At 26.3% G+C, this 18790-nt stretch overlaps 5 protein-coding genes across 5 annotated transcripts; 3 read left to right on the top strand and 2 right to left on the bottom strand.

Annotated features, from left to right (window-relative positions):
- Positions 1 to 3326: 3326 nt before the first annotated feature.
- OCT59_018980 (uncharacterized protein) lies at positions 3327 to 3692 on the top strand (the record flags this gene model as incomplete). Its single annotated transcript, XM_025310602.1, has 1 exon — positions 3327 to 3692. One exon carries the CDS (start codon positions 3327 to 3329, stop codon positions 3690 to 3692), a length of 366 nt encoding a protein of 121 aa, XP_025180841.1.
- Positions 3693 to 5105: 1413 nt separating this feature from the next.
- Positions 5106 to 5807, top strand: OCT59_018979 (uncharacterized protein; the record flags this gene model as incomplete). The annotated part of the gene is made up of 2 exons (XM_066135732.1): positions 5106 to 5272; positions 5483 to 5807. 2 exons carry the CDS (start codon positions 5106 to 5108, stop codon positions 5805 to 5807), a joined length of 492 nt encoding a protein of 163 aa, XP_066004995.1.
- Positions 5808 to 6676: 869 nt separating this feature from the next.
- On the bottom strand, positions 6677 to 11075 carry OCT59_018978 (uncharacterized protein; the record flags this gene model as incomplete). The annotated part of the gene is made up of 9 exons (XM_025308376.2): positions 6677 to 6686; positions 6756 to 6798; positions 6864 to 7731; positions 7819 to 8213; positions 8288 to 9119; positions 9191 to 9579; positions 9667 to 10040; positions 10293 to 10567; positions 10638 to 11075. The coding sequence occupies 9 exons, from the start codon at positions 11073 to 11075 to the stop codon at positions 6677 to 6679; spliced, it is 3624 nt and encodes a 1207-aa protein (XP_025180842.2).
- A 2798-nt stretch (positions 11076 to 13873) lies between these two features.
- On the bottom strand, positions 13874 to 14743 carry OCT59_018977 (uncharacterized protein; the record flags this gene model as incomplete). The annotated part of the gene is made up of 3 exons (XM_025331890.2): positions 13874 to 14095; positions 14170 to 14349; positions 14432 to 14743. The coding sequence occupies 3 exons, from the start codon at positions 14741 to 14743 to the stop codon at positions 13874 to 13876; spliced, it is 714 nt and encodes a 237-aa protein (XP_025180846.1).
- A 2163-nt stretch (positions 14744 to 16906) lies between these two features.
- OCT59_018976 (uncharacterized protein) lies at positions 16907 to 18598 on the top strand. The gene has a single exon (XM_066135731.1). It carries the CDS (start codon positions 17189 to 17191, stop codon positions 18500 to 18502), a length of 1314 nt encoding a protein of 437 aa, XP_066004994.1. The 5' UTR covers positions 16907 to 17188; the 3' UTR covers positions 18503 to 18598.
- Positions 18599 to 18790: the final 192 nt, after the last annotated feature.

Genomic DNA, 18790 nt, shown 5'->3' with positions numbered 1-18790 from the left:
TATTTCTCTTTAGCATCCAACCGAACTAAGATTAACGAAAATGCGAAGCAATAATAGTAAATCAAATTGAACCAATTCGATTCTGAATTATTTTTTACATATTGGCTGATCTGACATCGCCTAGTTGCTAGCCATTTTGCTAGAATTTGAAGTCTGGTTCAGAATCAGATTGGTTTTCTTTAGAAAAAAAAATTTAGAGATGGAAGTGATTAAATCGCTGATTCTAATCCCTAATATAAACTAAAGCTGCTTAATTCAAATCTCATTGTATATATAATTAGGAAACGACGGGAACCATCGTAAGTCCGGAGTGAAAAACTAAAATTTGCGATTTCATTTGGTGACGATCACATGGCGGACAGAAAAGTTCACGTGATCGATTTTGTTTTCATAGTGCGTAGACATATATTGTCCTTCGCTTCACTCTGGAAAATTACTCGTTAAAACCTAATCTTTAACCGGCATTAAAATTTGGCCAGAATTAATGCATTACACAAAGTTTAAATAAAAAAAACAAATAGTTTTATTAACGATTGATGAAGTGATTTTATTGTATAAAAAATTAATTATAGGTATTTCGGCCAGTAAATAATTTTTAACGGATGATTATTTCGAGCCTTAATAGTACCAATTACTATACGAACTTTTCTACCAATGCGATTTTTCGTTTCTATTTGATTAAAAATAGTTTTTTTTACGAATGCTCACGTTTAAATCTAAAAAGAAATTATTTATTTTTTATTAATTTTAAGGTTAAAATGGCAATGATTGTTGATATTCTAGCAATTACGTCCGCTAATATTATTATCTATGAAGAAATTACTGTGATGATAAAATATCGTGATGTTTACATCCTTCTTATTCTCTTCCTTTTCCGACTTTTGAGAACCAATTGCCCTTGGCGTGTTAATGTGACTATCCTAAAAAGAAAATTTGATTTGAATCCACGCGTTTTTCAGTAAACAAGATAGGAATCTGGTATACGTACAAAGAAGTTTTGATTTTTCTATAGAAAGTCAATAAACTTAGTTTACATAAAATATATTATGTCAAATTACTGTATCTCCCAATTTTGAATTAAGAATTTGTGTTTGGTTCCTATTAATAATTTAAAATTGGCTCGAATAATAAAATTTTGAAATGATAATGATAACTAACAGTAAATAAATATTAGAATAATAATAAACAATTATTTATAAAGAATATTCTTAATATATTTAAAATAGGAATTTATTCGAGTCAATAATACTTGATTATTGAATGATTTAAATCAATAATCGAGCACTGTAATGTCAGGCCTGTTAAATCACTTTTTTCATATTAATAATAAAAGATTTATTACAAAAAGATTTTTATTTAAAAAGTTCTGTATTTTATTATTCTATAATGAAAACAATTTTGGAATGAATTATCATCAAATGCGTATGTATACAAAAGTTAATTCAAACTTTAAAATATAGGGTTTAACAAAATAATGAAAATATCATTTAAACTTTATTAGTATGGCTTTTAACAATTGTAAGTAAATAATAAATGCAAATACAATGTACGTGATCAATTAAGTTTTGATCGAGCTCAATCATCGATTACGCATTTGTTAATAAACAATTTACAATATAATCTCTTTTCCACTATTTTCAAAACTCCTCTATTAATTAATTTTGTTAATCTAATATTTTTGATTATTTCTTTTTTTTTTAGTATTTGTTGCATATCATATATTCATGTTAAGCTCATTTTTTTTAAATAATTTACTTATACCATTTAAATATTAATTTAATTTTTTTTACAAATATTAAATAAAAAATTTATTGCATTTTTTATAAATCATTATTTTTTTAAAATATAATCACAAGCCGCTAAAGTTTCTTAATGATATATTTTAATTTGGATAACCCTAGAATCACAATGTAGCCGGATTTGTTGCCAGGTTACACATGATCTACACACATGATCCGAACGATTATTTTTAGTAATTATAAAACTTTTTATTGATCTGATCGATTCTTTTACACACACCACCTTTCTTTTTTTTACGAAATATCCAAAAAATTGTTAACATGTCGTATCAACAACAAAATAAAGTTTGTAAAGGGTGTCATTATACTGAAATTTTTTAATGAAAAAGGAATTATTTTGAAAAATGTTGCAAACGCTAAAATAATATTACAAGATCACCGACATTCAATAAAAAAACCAGAAAATCTGACGCGACAATTAGTTATGCAGGATATAACAAAAACCATATATAATTCCTTAACCTCTTATAAATATTACTAATAAATTTTATGAAGGAAAATTTTGTATATTGAGTTATCAGCAGTGAAGATTTTGAATATATTTTTTAATTGTGAAATTGGGCATTATATAGTATCTCTTATATCAGAAGGTGGTGGTTACATATGGGTTTACATATTAAATCAGAAAAAGGACACTCTTCTTTTAACATAGAATGTTTAATAATATTTCATATTTGTAATGTATAAGAACAAACTATTTAGCGTTAATTATACAGTATTTATATTTACAAATAAAATACATGATCTATTATAGCGAAAGTAAGTAAAATAATGTAAATTAAAAGTACATAAAATAACTTTATACCATTTTTTTGCCAATAAAAAAATACATCCCGATAAAATGAAATTATCAAAAATAATTTAACATAAAAATTTTTTTTAGTTAACAGACCAAAAATTTTTTAGGTTTAATTATACAACTTACTTATATTTGTTTTATATATTTTTAATTCTAGGGTAATTAATATAAATTTCTAGGTAAAATAGCTTTTTTTTTAATCAATAAATAATAATATAATCATTACCGAAAAAATCGTCCGGATCATATGCGCAGAACACGTGCCGGTCTTTTTGAGACTGGACCGGACCGTATAACCTGGCAACAAATCCGGCTACCATTTTTTAACATGGTGATGCTAGGGTGCTGGGACTGCTGGGTGCAGGACTGCTGGGTCATTTAATTTTGGATAACTCCCCACAAAAAAAGCTTGGGCACGTGATCTAAAGCGTGGCGTAAACATGGGGCCCGAAACCTTTGAGAGGATTTCCGAAAGTTTCGGGTTTCGGAATATACGAATCGAAACCTCACCCGAAACCCTAAACAAATTCCGAAACCCTAAACAAAACCCGAAACCCGAAACTAATTTCGGTTATTCCGAAATTAATTCCGATATTCTGAAATTATTTCCGATTCCCGAAACTCATTGATTGACTAATCACGTGGTAATTTAAATATTAGATAGATGTTTGATAATCATCTATTTTTAAGACTTAACGTTAATTGAGAAGTCTTTTTTAAATAACAAAATGTCAGATAGTTTACCATCAAATTCAAAAAAAACGAAGTCTGCAAATAGTACTAATGGACGTCCAAAAAAGCCTATTTGGAGGTTTTTTGAGCAAGGAGACGAAATAGACAAAGGGCATTACATTGCAACATGTTTGGCTTGTAAGCAGACTTTTCGTCCTGGTAAAACACCAGTAATGGAAAAACATATAATGAATAATTGCTCAAAAGTGGACCATTCAATTTGTGAAGCTGTCATATATATGGTGGAGGCACATGAGACACGCGAAATTTCTTCTGGTGCTAACACCAAACGTCAAAATAGTGAATCAGATCAAGTTACTCTGGAAAATTTTTATGAAAATTCAGATTTAAGTAAGGAATGAAAGGAAGATATTGATACTGCCCTTATCAAAGCATTTGTATGTTGTGGTTTACCATGGCATCTAGTTGAACATCCGTTTATAATCGAATTGTTTAAGCGTCTCAGATCTAATTATAGTCTGCCAGACCGGAAGACACTTGCTGATACTCTATTAACACAGGAAATTTTGCGTGTTAATGTAAGGCTATATAGGCTGCTAGAAAATGAAAGTAATTTGACGTTAGGTAAGCATATACAAAATTTTATAAGAAAGTTTTTTATAAATTAATTGAGACTTAAAATTTTAATTATTTTCCTTCAAATTTTAAATTTTTAATTAAGCCATGGACGGGTGGACAAGTCCATCAGGAAAATCTCTTTGAAATTTCGTTATTCATCTTGGTAATGGTCGGGATATCCTTTGGAAAATTAGTGATTTTTCAAGTGAGAGTCATACTGCGGAATTTCTTGCTCGACAAGTACAGTCAATTCTTGAAGATATTGGCATTCAAAAGTTTGTAGGTATCGTGACAGATGCTGGATCAAATGTTCATTCTGCACGAAATTTAATTACCAGAAGATTTCCACATATTCTCAATATTAGATGTATAGCACATTCACTAAATTTGATTACAAAAGATTTAATAAAACACACATTTTCAAAAAGAATTATTCAATGGTGTACAGTTATTGTAACATATTTTAAAAAGTCACATAGGCCCAAAGAACTACTAGAATTAAAAATTAAAGAAAAACAAATTGGAGGTGGTGGATTAAAAACATATTTAGATACGAGATGGACGACTGTTTATGAGATGTTAGATTCAATTTGTCGGCTAGAAATTTGTCTCAAAGAAGTATAACTTTATTATTTTAATTTTATTACTAATCTATTTTGTAATATAAAATTACAAATTTGCAATTAATCTTATTTTTGTTAAATATTTCATTAGGTTATCGGTGAAAACTCTAATATTATTACGAGTGAGGCTGTTAAGACAATTATTAATCGGAAACGTGGATTTTTTAATGATGTTTACGATTTGGCAAACATTATGAAACCTATCAGAGATGCTATTCTCAGTCTTGAAAGTAACAAATCAACGCTAGCTGATTGTTACTTTTCTCTGGCATGTCTTGGTCAATCGATTAACAAGATTCCTGATGAAAATGAAAATGTAAGGTTTCGTCAGCATGCAATAAAATCCTTCAATGAACGTTTTAAAATGTATGATTTTGATGAGTATCTCTTAGCGTATTATATTCATCCTATTACAAAGGTAAAAAAAATATTATTAACAATATTAACTATTATTTTATATAACAATGATGTAAATAGTATTTTTAAAAAACTAACAACTAATAAACAGGTTTTGGTGTAAAAATGTCCCAATACCAAAGAGTTTAAAGTACAGCTGCACGTATTTGGCAGCAAATGTTAAAGGATCCTAATATCGCTACCTACCTCAAAAAACATGATCATTCAAAAAAAAAGTCAGCAGAAATACTTCTAGCACAAATTGGCGAATTTCATTTACAAACAGCACCATATAATATGCCATACTCTTCACAAGTAAATACGCCACTTAGTTGGTGGAAAATGTGCGTACCCACTCCACCCTATTTACAATTACTCTCAATTAAATTGTTTTCAATCATTCCACATGCAGCAAGTTGTGAACGAATTTGTTCAATCTGTGGATGGATGGTTGGTAAAAGAAGAACGCGATTATTGACTGAAAATTCAGAATCTATGTCGAAGATCCATTCTTATTATATTGCCAATAGTAAATCTGAGTTACCTAATTTTAGTAAAGATCGAACTGCTGAGGAACTTCGTACAATTTTAAGTGATGCCCATCTTTGTGATGATGATGATGAATATGTTGATGATTATAACGAAGAGGAAATGATAAAGTTAGTGTCAAGCCCACCTATTAATGATGATTGTGAACAGGTTCCGTCTCAAGATTTGGAAATTTTAAATGTACTTGATTTAGATTCAATGTTTAAGGATAAATCAAATAATATAACGGATAAGCAATTAGAACTAGATGGACTCAATGATTTTATTCAAGAACTAGACGAGGAAGTTGATTTTGATCCAGATTTATTAGTTCAAAATTTTAATTCATAGTTAATATATAATTATATATAATTTTATTAATATAATTTTACATAATAAAGTTTAAATTAGTACAATATTGTTATAATTTTAATTAATTGTTAATAAAAATAAATTAAGTAAACTAATAGGTTTCGGACTTTCGGTTATATTTCGTATATAAAAGTTTCGGGAGTTTCGGGTCAATTTCGGGTTTCGAGTTTCGGGAAAAAAATGCACATCCCGAAACTAAGTTTCGGTATATACCGAAACCTAAAGGGTTTCGGGAGGTTTCAGATTCGGGCCCCATGTTTAGCGTGGCGTCTAAATTTGATTGGTTGATTCTGTGTAAAATTTTGAAAAAAATAAAAACATTCGTGAAAAAATTCAGACTTTTAATATTTAATTAATTTATAGTAGAAAAGACAATAGAAATTAAATAAATATTTTGTTTAATAGTTTTATTATATTTTTATTGGATAATACTGTAAACAATGCAGAAAAATTTTCACTTTATATATTTATCTAATAAAAATTTTTTTTTTCTTTGTTTTTAAAATTCTCTGTATAACTGATAAAGTAACATATACTTGCTAAAACAAATTTTAAAAATTTCAAAGGAACGTAAAATATTAATATTTATTGAATATAATATACAGTATGTGATAAAAATAATAAAAAGAAATAAATAACAAGAAAAGAAAGTATTTATATAATAGGTTTCCAAGGTTCCAAAAAATAAAATGTATAAAGAAATAGGTGAACGGTTAACGCGAGAAAAAAAAATATTTATTTATTATTGCATCAAACACATCACAGATCACGTGCCTGAAATTTTTTTGGTGGTTACGCTGGGAAAGATTAATTTGGATATCATTATTACCTTACCTGAAATGGCCTCCTCACAAAAATCTAAATGTAAAGATATAAAATTAGTAATATATTACTTTAAAAGTGTATCCTGTAATAATACTATATTACCTTTTAACATCTAAATTAACTAATTGAGAATCTTGGGTGTTTACTATTAAATCAATGAATTTAATTAGATTAATTACTATAAATTCATGACAAACTTCAAATCAGTACCTTCATCAACTTTTTCCTCTTGAAGATACAAACTAATAATAGAGGAATTAACAGGCTTTGATAGGTTGCTAAATGTAAGTTCTCGACTAGTATATATAGCATCAGGATCTTTTTCATAAAATATTGAAATATTTGGTCTTTCTTTATCAGCCTCTTCAAATATTTTTTTAATTTCTTTTCCTTTATATCCGAAATTTTCTTCTTCTTGCATCCATCCAAAGCTAATAATAGAAAAAAACCAAAATTTTATTATATTAAATAATTCATTGGCTGTTGGTCTCTCAATTGAATTGGCATTTGTACATCTATAAGCTAACTTCTTATATATTTCAGGAGTTCCCTTTCCAAATTCAGGTCTGAGTCCATCACATATAGCTAGTGCTAAGTTTAAATTATGCTTTTTATTATAAAATGGTGGTTTTCCAAATGATAATTCGATCATAATTATACCAAAACTATAAATATCAGATGATGAAGTGTATGGTTCTTTGTTTAAAACTTCGGGAGCAATATATGGTAATACACCATATATTTTGTTATCTAATTTTTGTTCATTCGCTGGTTCAGATAATCCAAAATCTGAAATATATAATTCAGAATCTTTTCGTAATATATTTCCACTATGTAAATCTTTATGAAAATATCCCAATTTATGCATATTTTTAAGATCCACCGCTAAATCAAATAACCAGTTAATTTTATCCTTCCATGAAATATTTTTGAAATTATGTAAAACAATATTTCTCAAATTCCCCCCATCCGCAAAATCCATTATTATCATGAATTCTTTGGTTTCTGGGTCTTTTGTCATTCCATAAAATGTTAAATAGGACTCATAATTTAAACAAATATCCCAATATATTTTAAGCTGTTATTGATATAAGAATTGAATAAAGACAATTAATTGTCATTAGATGTCAAAACTAGTATATATATACAGTACGAATATAGATACCTCATTTAAATACTCAGCTGATATATTCTGTGATCCATTTAACTTTTTCAAAGCTACTTTTGTAGATTCAGGTTCTAATTTTTTCCAACTCCCATCACTTAGGTTTTTATATTTCGATTTACCATCTATCCATGTTGCAGAATATACTTTGGCAAAACCACCTTTGCCAATTTGTTCTATATTTATAAGTCTATCAAATGGTACCCACTCAAGAAACTCAGGATTTAGTTTTTGCCTTGCATTATAAATTGAATCTTTAATAAATTTATCAATATTTAAGTTTCCACTAGTCCATCCTTCTATCATGCAGTATGGATCACATTCTTTGCACCATAATTTTTCAGTAAATGGGTTATTACAATAAAAACATATCTTATTATCAATCTGATTATCTTCTATTAAAGATCAAAAAATAATGAATTAATATAAGTATTTAATTATGACTAATAAATTAAAAATATAATAATACCTTCATTATATATTTCATCAATGTATGAAGTAATAATAGATGAATTAACAGGTTTTGGAAAATCACTAAATGTAAATTCTTGGCAAGTAAGTTCAGCATCTGGATTCTTTTCATATAAAGTTGAAATATTTGGGATTTCTTTATCAGCATCTTCAAACATAACTTTGATTTCTTTTCCTACATACCCTAAAACTTTACCATTAAGAATATCATTCCAAAGATTTACAACTTGATATAATTCATCAGCTGTTGGTCTTTCAATTGAATTAGCATTCATACATTTATATGCTAATTTCTTATAAATTTCAGGAGTTCCTTTTCCAAATTCAGGTCTAAGTCCATCACATATATCTAATGCTAAATTTGAATTATGGCTTCTATTATAAAATGGTGTCTTTCCAGATGATAATTCTGCCATAATAATACCAAAACTATAAACATCAGAAGAAAATGTATACGATTCTCCACTAAAAACTTCAGGAGCAACAAACGGTAATATTCCACATATTTTTCCATTATTATTTGTTGATTTAAACAATTCAAAATTTAAAAGCCAAGTATAATGATTATTTTGTAATATATTTCCACTATGAAGATTTTCATGAAAATATTTTAATTCATGTAAATATTTGAGGTAAAATGCTAATTTCCATAACAAATGAATTTTGCTCTTCCATAAAATACTCCAAAAATCATTTATAAGAATATTTCTCAAAGTTCTTACATTTTCCGATTCTATTATCATCATAATTTCTTTTGTTTCTGGATTTTTAGTCATTCCATAAAATTTTAACGTAATATCCATTTTACTTAAATTCCAATAAAATTTAAGCTAAAATCAAAAAAAAGTATTATAAGAACTGAATCAAAATTAAAAGTACTTATAAATTTAATTAAACGTACCTTATTTAAATATTTAGGTGAAATATCTTGTGATTCATTTAAACTTTTCAAAACAATTTCCATAGATTCGGATTTATATTTTTTCCAATTCCCATCATCTAGTTTTTCATATTTTGATTTAACATCTATCCATGTTGCAGAATACATTTTAGCTAATTCGTCCTCACAAATTTGCTTTATACCTGCAAATCTATCAAATGGTACCCATTCGAGGAAATAATAATTATAATCTCTTGCATTATACATTGTGTCTTTTATAAACTTATCAATATCAGGAAAATCACTTGTCCATCCATCAATCATATAAAGAGGATCACATTCGTTACACCATAATTCTTCAGTAATCGGTTTTTCACAATAAGAACAAATTTCATACTTATCTGAGATATCTTTATAATATATTATAACAAAAAACAAATAATTATAATTATTTTAACTATAAAATTAACATACAGTTTTAAACTAAAATACAGTACCTTTATTGTCCATATTTTCTTCAAAATAGGAATTAATAATAGATGAATTACTAGGATTTGGTAAATTTCTAAATGAAAATATTTGGCTACTAGTATGTACTACAATATTAGAATTTTTTCCATATGATGTTGGAATATTTGGTATTTCTCTATCAGCTTCTTCAAATATAGTTTCAACTTCACTATCAGCTTCTTCAAATATAGCTTTAACTTCACCTCCTTTGTAACTAAAAATTTCTCCATTAATAGAATGATACCAAAATATTAATATTTTGTTTAATTCATCTGCTTTTGGTCTTTGATTTGGATTAGAATTCATACATCTATAAGCTAATTTCTTATAAATTTCAGGAGTCCCTTTTCCAAATTCTGGCCTGAACCCATTACATATATCTAGTGCCAAATTCAAATCATATTTTCTATCATAAAAAGGTGGTTTTCCGGATGATAATTCGGCCATAATTATACCAAAACTATAAATGTCTGAAGATAACGTATATTGTTTTCCATTCAAAACTTCTGGAGCAATATATGGCAATATGCCATATATTTTATTATCTGATTTTTTTTTATTTGCTGGTCCAGTTAATCCAAAATCTGAAATATAACCTTTACGACTATAATACTTGCTATTAAAGATTAGTATATTTCCGCTATGAAGGTTTTTATGGAAATATCCTAACTTGTGTAAGTTATTAAGCCCTAATATTAAATGACCTAAAATTCTAATTTTACTACTCCATGAAATTTCGTTAAATTCATTTAAAAGAATACTTCTCAAACTTCCTTCGTTCATAAACTCAATAATCATCATAAATTCTTTAGTTACTGGGTCTTTAGTCATTCCATAAAATCCCAAAGTAAAATTTTCTTCTAAATAAACATCCCAATGTATTTTAAGCTATAAAAATTTTTAAAGTAAATTAATGAAAAATAATTGTAATTTAAAATAATAAAAATAATAATTATACCTCATTTAAATAGTCAACTGACATTTCATGTGAATCATTCAATTTTTTCAAAGCAACTTTAATAGGTTTAGGATCTAATTTTTTCCAATTACCATATTCATATTTGTAATCTGCCTTACCATCTATCCAGGTTGCAGAATACACCTTGGAAAATCCGCCTTCGCCAATTTGTTCTATATTTGTAAACCTATCAAATGGTACCCATTCAAGCCATGTTCCATATTTTCTTGAATACATTGTATCTTTGATGAATTTGTCAATATCAGGATTTTCGCTTGTCCATCCTTCAATTATCTTATACGGGTCGCATTTTTTACACCATAATTTTTCAATAAACGGTTGGTTACAATAAGAACAATTTTTATGGTCGAGGCCTATGTTTGAATCACTTAATTTAGACTTTATTGGAACTTGAGTTTTATTATTTAATATACTCATTTTTTTTTAAAATAAATAAAATTTACGAGTATAAAGTAAAAAAAAGATATAAAATTTTGGGCGATCATATTTGTATTACGGCTCCCCATTACCCGATGATTACACGGCATTTAGGGCTGAATTTTGTACTCTACTGTACTGGCATAGCCCGATTTAGCCGTACAAATCAAATTCGACTATACTTTGCAACAAAAATGCAGGGCCGGCACTTTATAATATAATACTGGCTGGCATTATTTAGATCTACGCTCGTTACTAACGTTACTTCATAAACAACATACACTGGTCATGAAATTAACACGATATAAATTTTTCCACTTGAGGTTTTGCAATAAATATTGTATTTAAAAGCTTTTATTCTCATTAACGAAAAAATTACGCTACAAATTGATATTAATAGTAACGAAATACAAATTCTTTAGACTAACAATATTTTTTGAAAATGTGCGGTGCTAATTTTGGGAAAACTATATAGTACACTAATGCTCTCCGTTAGAGTATTACTCAATTGTAACTTGAATTACTTTATATTTTAATTAGATCATTATAATAGATAAGGGAATTTGACAATAAATAGTATTGGATTGCAATCAAACAGATATGAGATAATAATATTAACAATTAATAAGACCTCAAATTGGCTTGACAATAAATAAATAAATAAATAAAATAAATAAACGAACCGTTATTTATTTTTTTTAAGAGATATGAATAATGACAAATAACTCTCATAATCCGAATTGGTTATTAGTTTTTTTTTGTGATAATAATGACTTAGATCTTGGAACCGATACAAAAAACCTCAACCAGCTAGCCGGAATTAAAATTTGGCCGGAATTACAGCTGATTTCATAATGTGGAGTGTGGACACTTAACAAATTCAAAGAACTCGGAAATATTCGGTAAAGCTTGGTATAAATAAAAATTATACGCTAATTTTGGAGTATTATTTCGAGAATGGTGGTATAATTTTATCTTATTTGAACTTTACCGAATATTTCCGAGTTCTTTAAAATTTTGCTAAGTGTCCCGTACATTATGAAATCAGCTGTGATACATTTCGCAATTTTAAATATTCAATTTATAAATAACAGAGAAAAAATTTTTAAACGGTTGGAGTGATTTATTACGGAAAACATTGTGTATTAAATATGTAAAAAATCATTTTCTCTGTTACAATCTCGCTATGATCTCGTATTTTAACCGGGTAAATTAACCAAATAATTTAGCTTGGCAAAATTATCGTCTTATGTAATCAATTACAATTGTAATAGATATCTTAGCCGCCGTTCCAAGCTCTAGTAATGGCTACACGTATCCACCCATTTTATCGACACCTACTTTACCAACATAAAATTTATTGACTTCACTTTACCGACTTTCTATTTCACCGACATCACATTTTTCCGAAAACATTTCAACGAATTCACTATTTTGCCCGTATCGACATGATCGACATAGTATTTGACATGAAATTTTTGTCTTTAAAAATTTTTTTGAAAAATATCCTGTGTTAATTATCTTATTTATTACTATCTATAATTCATTTTTATATTTTGATATTTATTGTTTTTCTAACCAAAAAAGGTTTTCACCGAATAAGTAATAATTATTTATCGTATGAAACAACTATTATAAAATTGGATACTATTTATTGGGCAAATTTAATTTTATATTGCAATTTGCAATTTGAAAGTAAATAAATCTAAAATTGTTCTAAAAGCAGTAAATTTTTCTTAATTTTTTAAGAGGAATTGCTCAAAACGATATTTGAATAAAGCTAGATAATGAATTATAAATTTTCGGTGAGATGGCAAGTCGGGTAATTTTTATGTCGGTAAAATGAAACGAAATAGGTAATTTTCATTTCGGTAAAATGGAATCGACAAAATGGTAATTTCATGTACCAAATATTTATCTCGAAATCAAATTTCTAACTTCTGGCAAACTCGTCTAACGTTCGGAATATAATCTGCAATATGCAGAAACGAATTAAAAAGTTTCACTTTAGTAGTCTCTGGCGGTGAAATGGCTGTTTGTAAATAGTACCGTGACCACGACCACGACTAAACGAGATTTTTCATACGATTATTCATTTTTTATTCTGTAAAAAATTAATTAGTAATGACGAATATTGCGGTTTAAATAGAAGAATGCATAAATATGCAACTATAATTTTTATTTTATTTTACATTTTAAGAATATTTTTTTTTTTTCAAATCACGCGCTCTCTTAAGTGATTTCCGGTATCACGTGATTTGAATATTTTCCTGATGCACGAACCAATCGAACCATTTTTAATTATAGAAATTTACGTGATACCGGATAAAATTGTGTACAGTTACGCAAAGGCAAAGGACTAGTCGTACAAATATGTGACCACTTTTAATCGTATTACCAAATTAAATTATTTCATTTATCCAAATCACTTCATAATTTAAGTAATTATAAATAGCGATCTTTGTACAATATTAATAATAGTCATTTAAAGTTTCTAAAATCAGGCAAACGTTATAAAATTTAAAATACGCAGTAGATATAAGAAATACTGTATTATTTATTTCGTAATTTTCTATACATTAGCTTTTAACGAAAATATTTTTATTCTACTAGTCTAAGCAAATTATTAATAGTTCTCACAAATAATCATTAAATGGAATTTTTTAACACCATGATTGTTTACATAGTACATTTACCGTACCATTCGTATCTACAATTTATATACAGTACTTACATTATATAACATACCAATATTTACAATATTTACATGACAACTCCCGTTTCAAATTCTGAATCCTTTAACATTTAGGATTAGATTTTAAATGATCCAATACTTGCTGTTTGGCATTTCTAAGGAATTCGTCTATAGCCATATAAGCATCTTGTTTATTTTTCCAAGGTGCCCAAATATTAAAACTTGAAAGACCAGGAACATCTTGATAATTATTTAATTTCGTATCCTGAGATTGATTAATGAGAGTATCATCATCAAAATAATTCTCTCGTTTATTTCTATACATCTATTGAAAACATAACGTTCGTAAATGTTTGAATCGTGATAAATTTATTATTATAACTTTTTTTTTTAACATACCGGAGGACGTTTATAATTAGTTTTTCTTTGACGAATAATTTCTATTTGTTTATTCATTGGTTTCCATCGTAAATTATTTGGTAATTTATAAGAACCAAAGTTACTTTCTTGTTGTTTAATATTAATATTCATTAAATTAGAATAAGAATCCAAAGGTTTATTAAATCCATTCTGAAGTTTCTTTTTAATTAAAATTGATAAAAATTAGTCAAACGATTAACACAATATATCATATACAATATAATAGACCTTTTTTTTTTACCTGATAGGAATCATTATCAATATCAATATATTCATCTAAATTTTGATCAGGTTCCATAAAATTAGCGCGATCATTTTCATCAGTTAAAGGAAGAGCGATTTTCAAATTTTTAACCTTCTTAATTTTATTCAAATTATTACGATTGATCTTCAAAGCAGGGATAATTGTTGATTCAGACTTTTTCAAATAATTGATATAAGAAAAATATGGTTTAATATTATTCGAAAATTGTAAAGTTTTAGGATTAGAATAAATTAAACCATATAAGAATTCATTATGTTGATATGGATAATAGTAACTTTCTTCTTGCATTTTTAGAATTATTTTTTTGTTGTTTTTTGAAAGGAGAAAAAAAGAAATTAAAATGGAAAAAAAAAATTGAAAAAAAAATTTGATTTATTAATAGTATCATAATATTAAAAATTGTATTAGTGTAATTAGTGTGAAAAAAAAATTAATATACGTTACTATATTATTAGCATAGTATATATTAGTATATTATACGTACGTTTATACTATACGTAAGCTTTTAATAAACTTTAGCACGAAAAAGTTACAGTAAATATATCGAATGATCTACCTGAGGTCAAATAATTGTGTTACATTTAGCGTATAATGAAGTTTTAACGACTCAGTCGACTCATTAAAAAATTTCAAATGAATTTTCAAATTTCAAATTATTAATTATTTATGTAATTACAAATAGGTTTCCATTAAAAAATTTCTTTAAATAATTTGAAATTTTTATTTTTAATAATTTTTATATTTTTAATAAAGGGTATTAACATTTTATGGATGATCATTCCGATACACAGATTACACTTTGACATTTAATTTTAATTTTACGTATGTTACATATAGAAACGTTACATCAAAATTCCTCAAAACATAGTTTAAACTTAAAAAAAATATTATTGAAAAATACAACAAACAATTCATAATATCTAAATTATTAATTCTTTAAGAATTTATTATTCACATGTCGTCAAAATAATACACGAAAATTAAAAATTATTCTCATTTACAATATACTATGAATGACGTTACACAGCTAAGCTATTTTTTATAATTTATAAAAAATGATCGACTAAAGCAATACATAATTCTTAAAGCTCAAAGAACCTTAATAAGGATTACGCATGGATTTACTTTTTCGTCATCATCCTTCCATCTAATAAATATTATAATTCACTTTTCGGAATCATCTTTCCATCTAATACCTGATACTATTATCTTTTTACGATTATTGTTATCAGTTGTAAATATTTATCATAAACGTATCACCAATAAAATGTATCATATATTAAACAATCTTTACGCTTTACGCATCAAAAGTATTTTATTCTTCCGGTTTATTCCGGACAAATTTACTTACGGAATATTTTTGTTTGTAATAATTTCATCATATCTTACTAATCATGTATGATAAAGTTTTAGGTTTTTTAGGTTTGAAGTTGAAAAATAAATAAAATAAATTCTCCATGAATCTAATGAAATCTTAGATAAAAATCTAAATATAGACTTTTTCTATTTTTATATTATTTTTTTTTTACTATTATCCCTAGAATTATTAATGTTTATATGTTGGTTACGTTTCGGAATTTTTTTAACATGCAGAAAATTTTAATTAATATTTATGTTACAGTTTCGGGATATAACATATTAGGAAATACTTTAAATGAACATGCATAACTAATAACATTTTAGAGATTTTTTAGATATGTTACCATTGTCAATATACTTGTATTGTATGTACTACTGTACCGTACTGTACATTATAATTATAATAATAATACACTGCAACATACTGTACATTTATACACTGCATACTAAATACACTGCGTCCTTAAAATATACTAAATAAAACTGCGTCTCCTTAAAAAAAAATAAAATTTTTTAAAGTTCTAAACATTAAATTTTTACCCCTAAAAAAAAATATTTTAGGCAATTTTAAATTACATTTATTAAATTTAGACATTATTTACCGTTTGTACAATATAAAATTACTTTTTTCATCCCTGTTTGATCAACTGTACTACATTTAAGATTAATACAATTTTGATCGAATTTCTAAATTTGGTTTAACGTAAATCTTTTTTAAGAACATTGTAATGTGACGTATCCATTTTTGTTTATTTATGTTTATTATTCATGCAATTTGGAAATTGGGACGAAAAATACGGGTGAAGAGTGTACGGTAACAATTTTTAACTATTTTTTTTTTTTTTTTTAACCATTATTCCTGAAAAATTGTGATACAGTATCAGAAATCAAAATTCGGTCAATAATAATAACTTTCCAATTTTGGAAATTAATCATATTAAATCATTTTTTTAAAATAAGACAATAATAATTCTTTTTTTTTGATTGTAAATCATTTAATTGTTTAAGTATTGTTTTTAAAAAAATCTATTGACGCAGTAATTTTTGATTTTTATTATAAAATGACCTCCTTACGTTCGTTTGGTGAACTTCAGATCAAAAAAAAAATAAAATAAAATATTTTCTTTAAAAAAAAAGTATCTTTTTAATGATATAAAAGATTTATAAATTCTGGTAATTTATAATTCTTATCTTTCTTGTAAAAAACAAAAATATTCATTTAATTTTTTAATTTTTTTTTTTTTTTGCGAGCGAAAAAAAAAAATTCTGTACATAAAAACAAAAAAATTTTTTTTTATTCATTTTACTCTTTACTTTTACTTTTACCCTTAAAAAAAAAACTTTCTTAACCACAACACTTTTTTAATAATAATAATGGCAAACTCAACAATGGCAAGTCCTACTTTACCATCTTTTAACTCTTACTTTGAATCTCAGCAAATGACGTCAAAATGTCAACATTTATCCCGCTATTTGGATAGTGATGGATGGTGTAAAAAATGTACAATGAAAAATGTTTCAAGTGGTCATTCTGGTATTGATAAATTTATTAAACGTACTCAAAATAAGGCAACTAATTGGGCTGATCCTTATTTGGAATGGATTTCTTATGATCAATTTCAAGATATAAAAGAAATAGGACAAGGAAATTTTGGTATTGTTTATTCAGCTACTTGGACTTTAGGAAAAAGAGTTGATAATCATAATTCTTCTCGTAAAAATAAAGTACAATGTCCAAGAGAAGGTCCAATGACTGTATCTCTTAAACGTATTAAAGATTCTCAAGAAATGACTCGTGAATATATTAAACAATTAAAAGTTTATTATCGTTGTAGTTTAATGCAATCAAAAAAACATGTTCAAGAATTATTGGAATTTTATGGAATAACAAAAGATCCTGAAACAAATGATTTTATTTTAGTAACTCAATATACTCCTTTTGGTAATCTTCGTAATTTATTAAATACAAACTTTTCTTCTTTTCAATGGATTGATAAAATTTGGTGGCTTTGTGATATTGTTTCAAATTTACATAATATTCATAAAGCTGGTTATATTCATGGTAATATTCATCCTGGTAATATTTTACAAATTGGTAAAGATCAAAGAGAATTAACTTCTACTTTGGCTGATACTGGTTTATCTTTACTTGCAAATAATCATACTTCTAAAATTGGTAAAAAGGATGTTTATGGTGTACTTCCTTATATGGCCCCTGAAATAATCTTAGGTCATCCTCGTACAAAAGAATCTGATATTTATAGTATAGGAATTTTAATGATTGAATTATCAAATGGTATTTTACCTTTTTCTGATCGTCATCATAATTCTTTATTGGCTTTAGAAATTATTAAAGGTTTAAGACCTCAAATTTCTCAAGATTTACCTCAAGTTTATATAAATTTAGCTTTAGATTGTTGTCATAAAGATCCTTCTTTAAGACCTAATGCAAAACAATTATTATGTATATTTAATTGTTGGTGGGAAATTTTAAATAGACCTGATGATAATTTATCAGGTATAAGAAAATCTTTTATAGCAGCTGATGATTTATTACCAATGTTGGAAGTTGAAAAGAATAATCGTGAATTAAATTCTGGTGCTTTTTATACAAGTAGATTATTACAATTTGAAGATGTATCAAAAAGAGATAGTAGTAGTAGTGATATTTCTGATGTAAATTATTAAAACTAATTAATTTAGTAAAATGTATTGTAAAAAAAAAGTATTATATTTTATTTAATAAAAAAAAAATAATGTAACGTATTGTACGTATTGTATAAAAGTATTGTATTGTATTTTTTTGTGGTATCAGGTTTCCGCATTTGGTAAATAAACTTATACATTTCTGATATTTTATTGTTTGAATCATTTCTACCAGAATTAGGATATCAATTGAACGGTTTAAGGTTAAACTTGCCCGTAAATAAATTTCTTACCTATCAAATTAGGGATAATATCAAATTAGGATAAACA

The sequence above is a fragment of the Rhizophagus irregularis genome, chromosome 28 (genome assembly GCF_026210795.1).
Source record: "Rhizophagus irregularis chromosome 28, complete sequence".
In the NCBI taxonomy this organism is placed as follows: Eukaryota; Fungi; Glomeromycota; class Glomeromycetes; order Glomerales; family Glomeraceae; genus Rhizophagus; species Rhizophagus irregularis.
The sequence above is the reverse complement of the archived record's forward strand: the minus strand, read 5'-3'. Positions and strand labels throughout refer to the sequence as shown.

Coding starts and splice junctions, on each gene's coding strand:
- OCT59_018976 (XM_066135731.1), top strand. CDS start 17,189: ATGGCAAACTCAACAATGGCAAGTCCTACTTTACCATCTTTTAACTCT.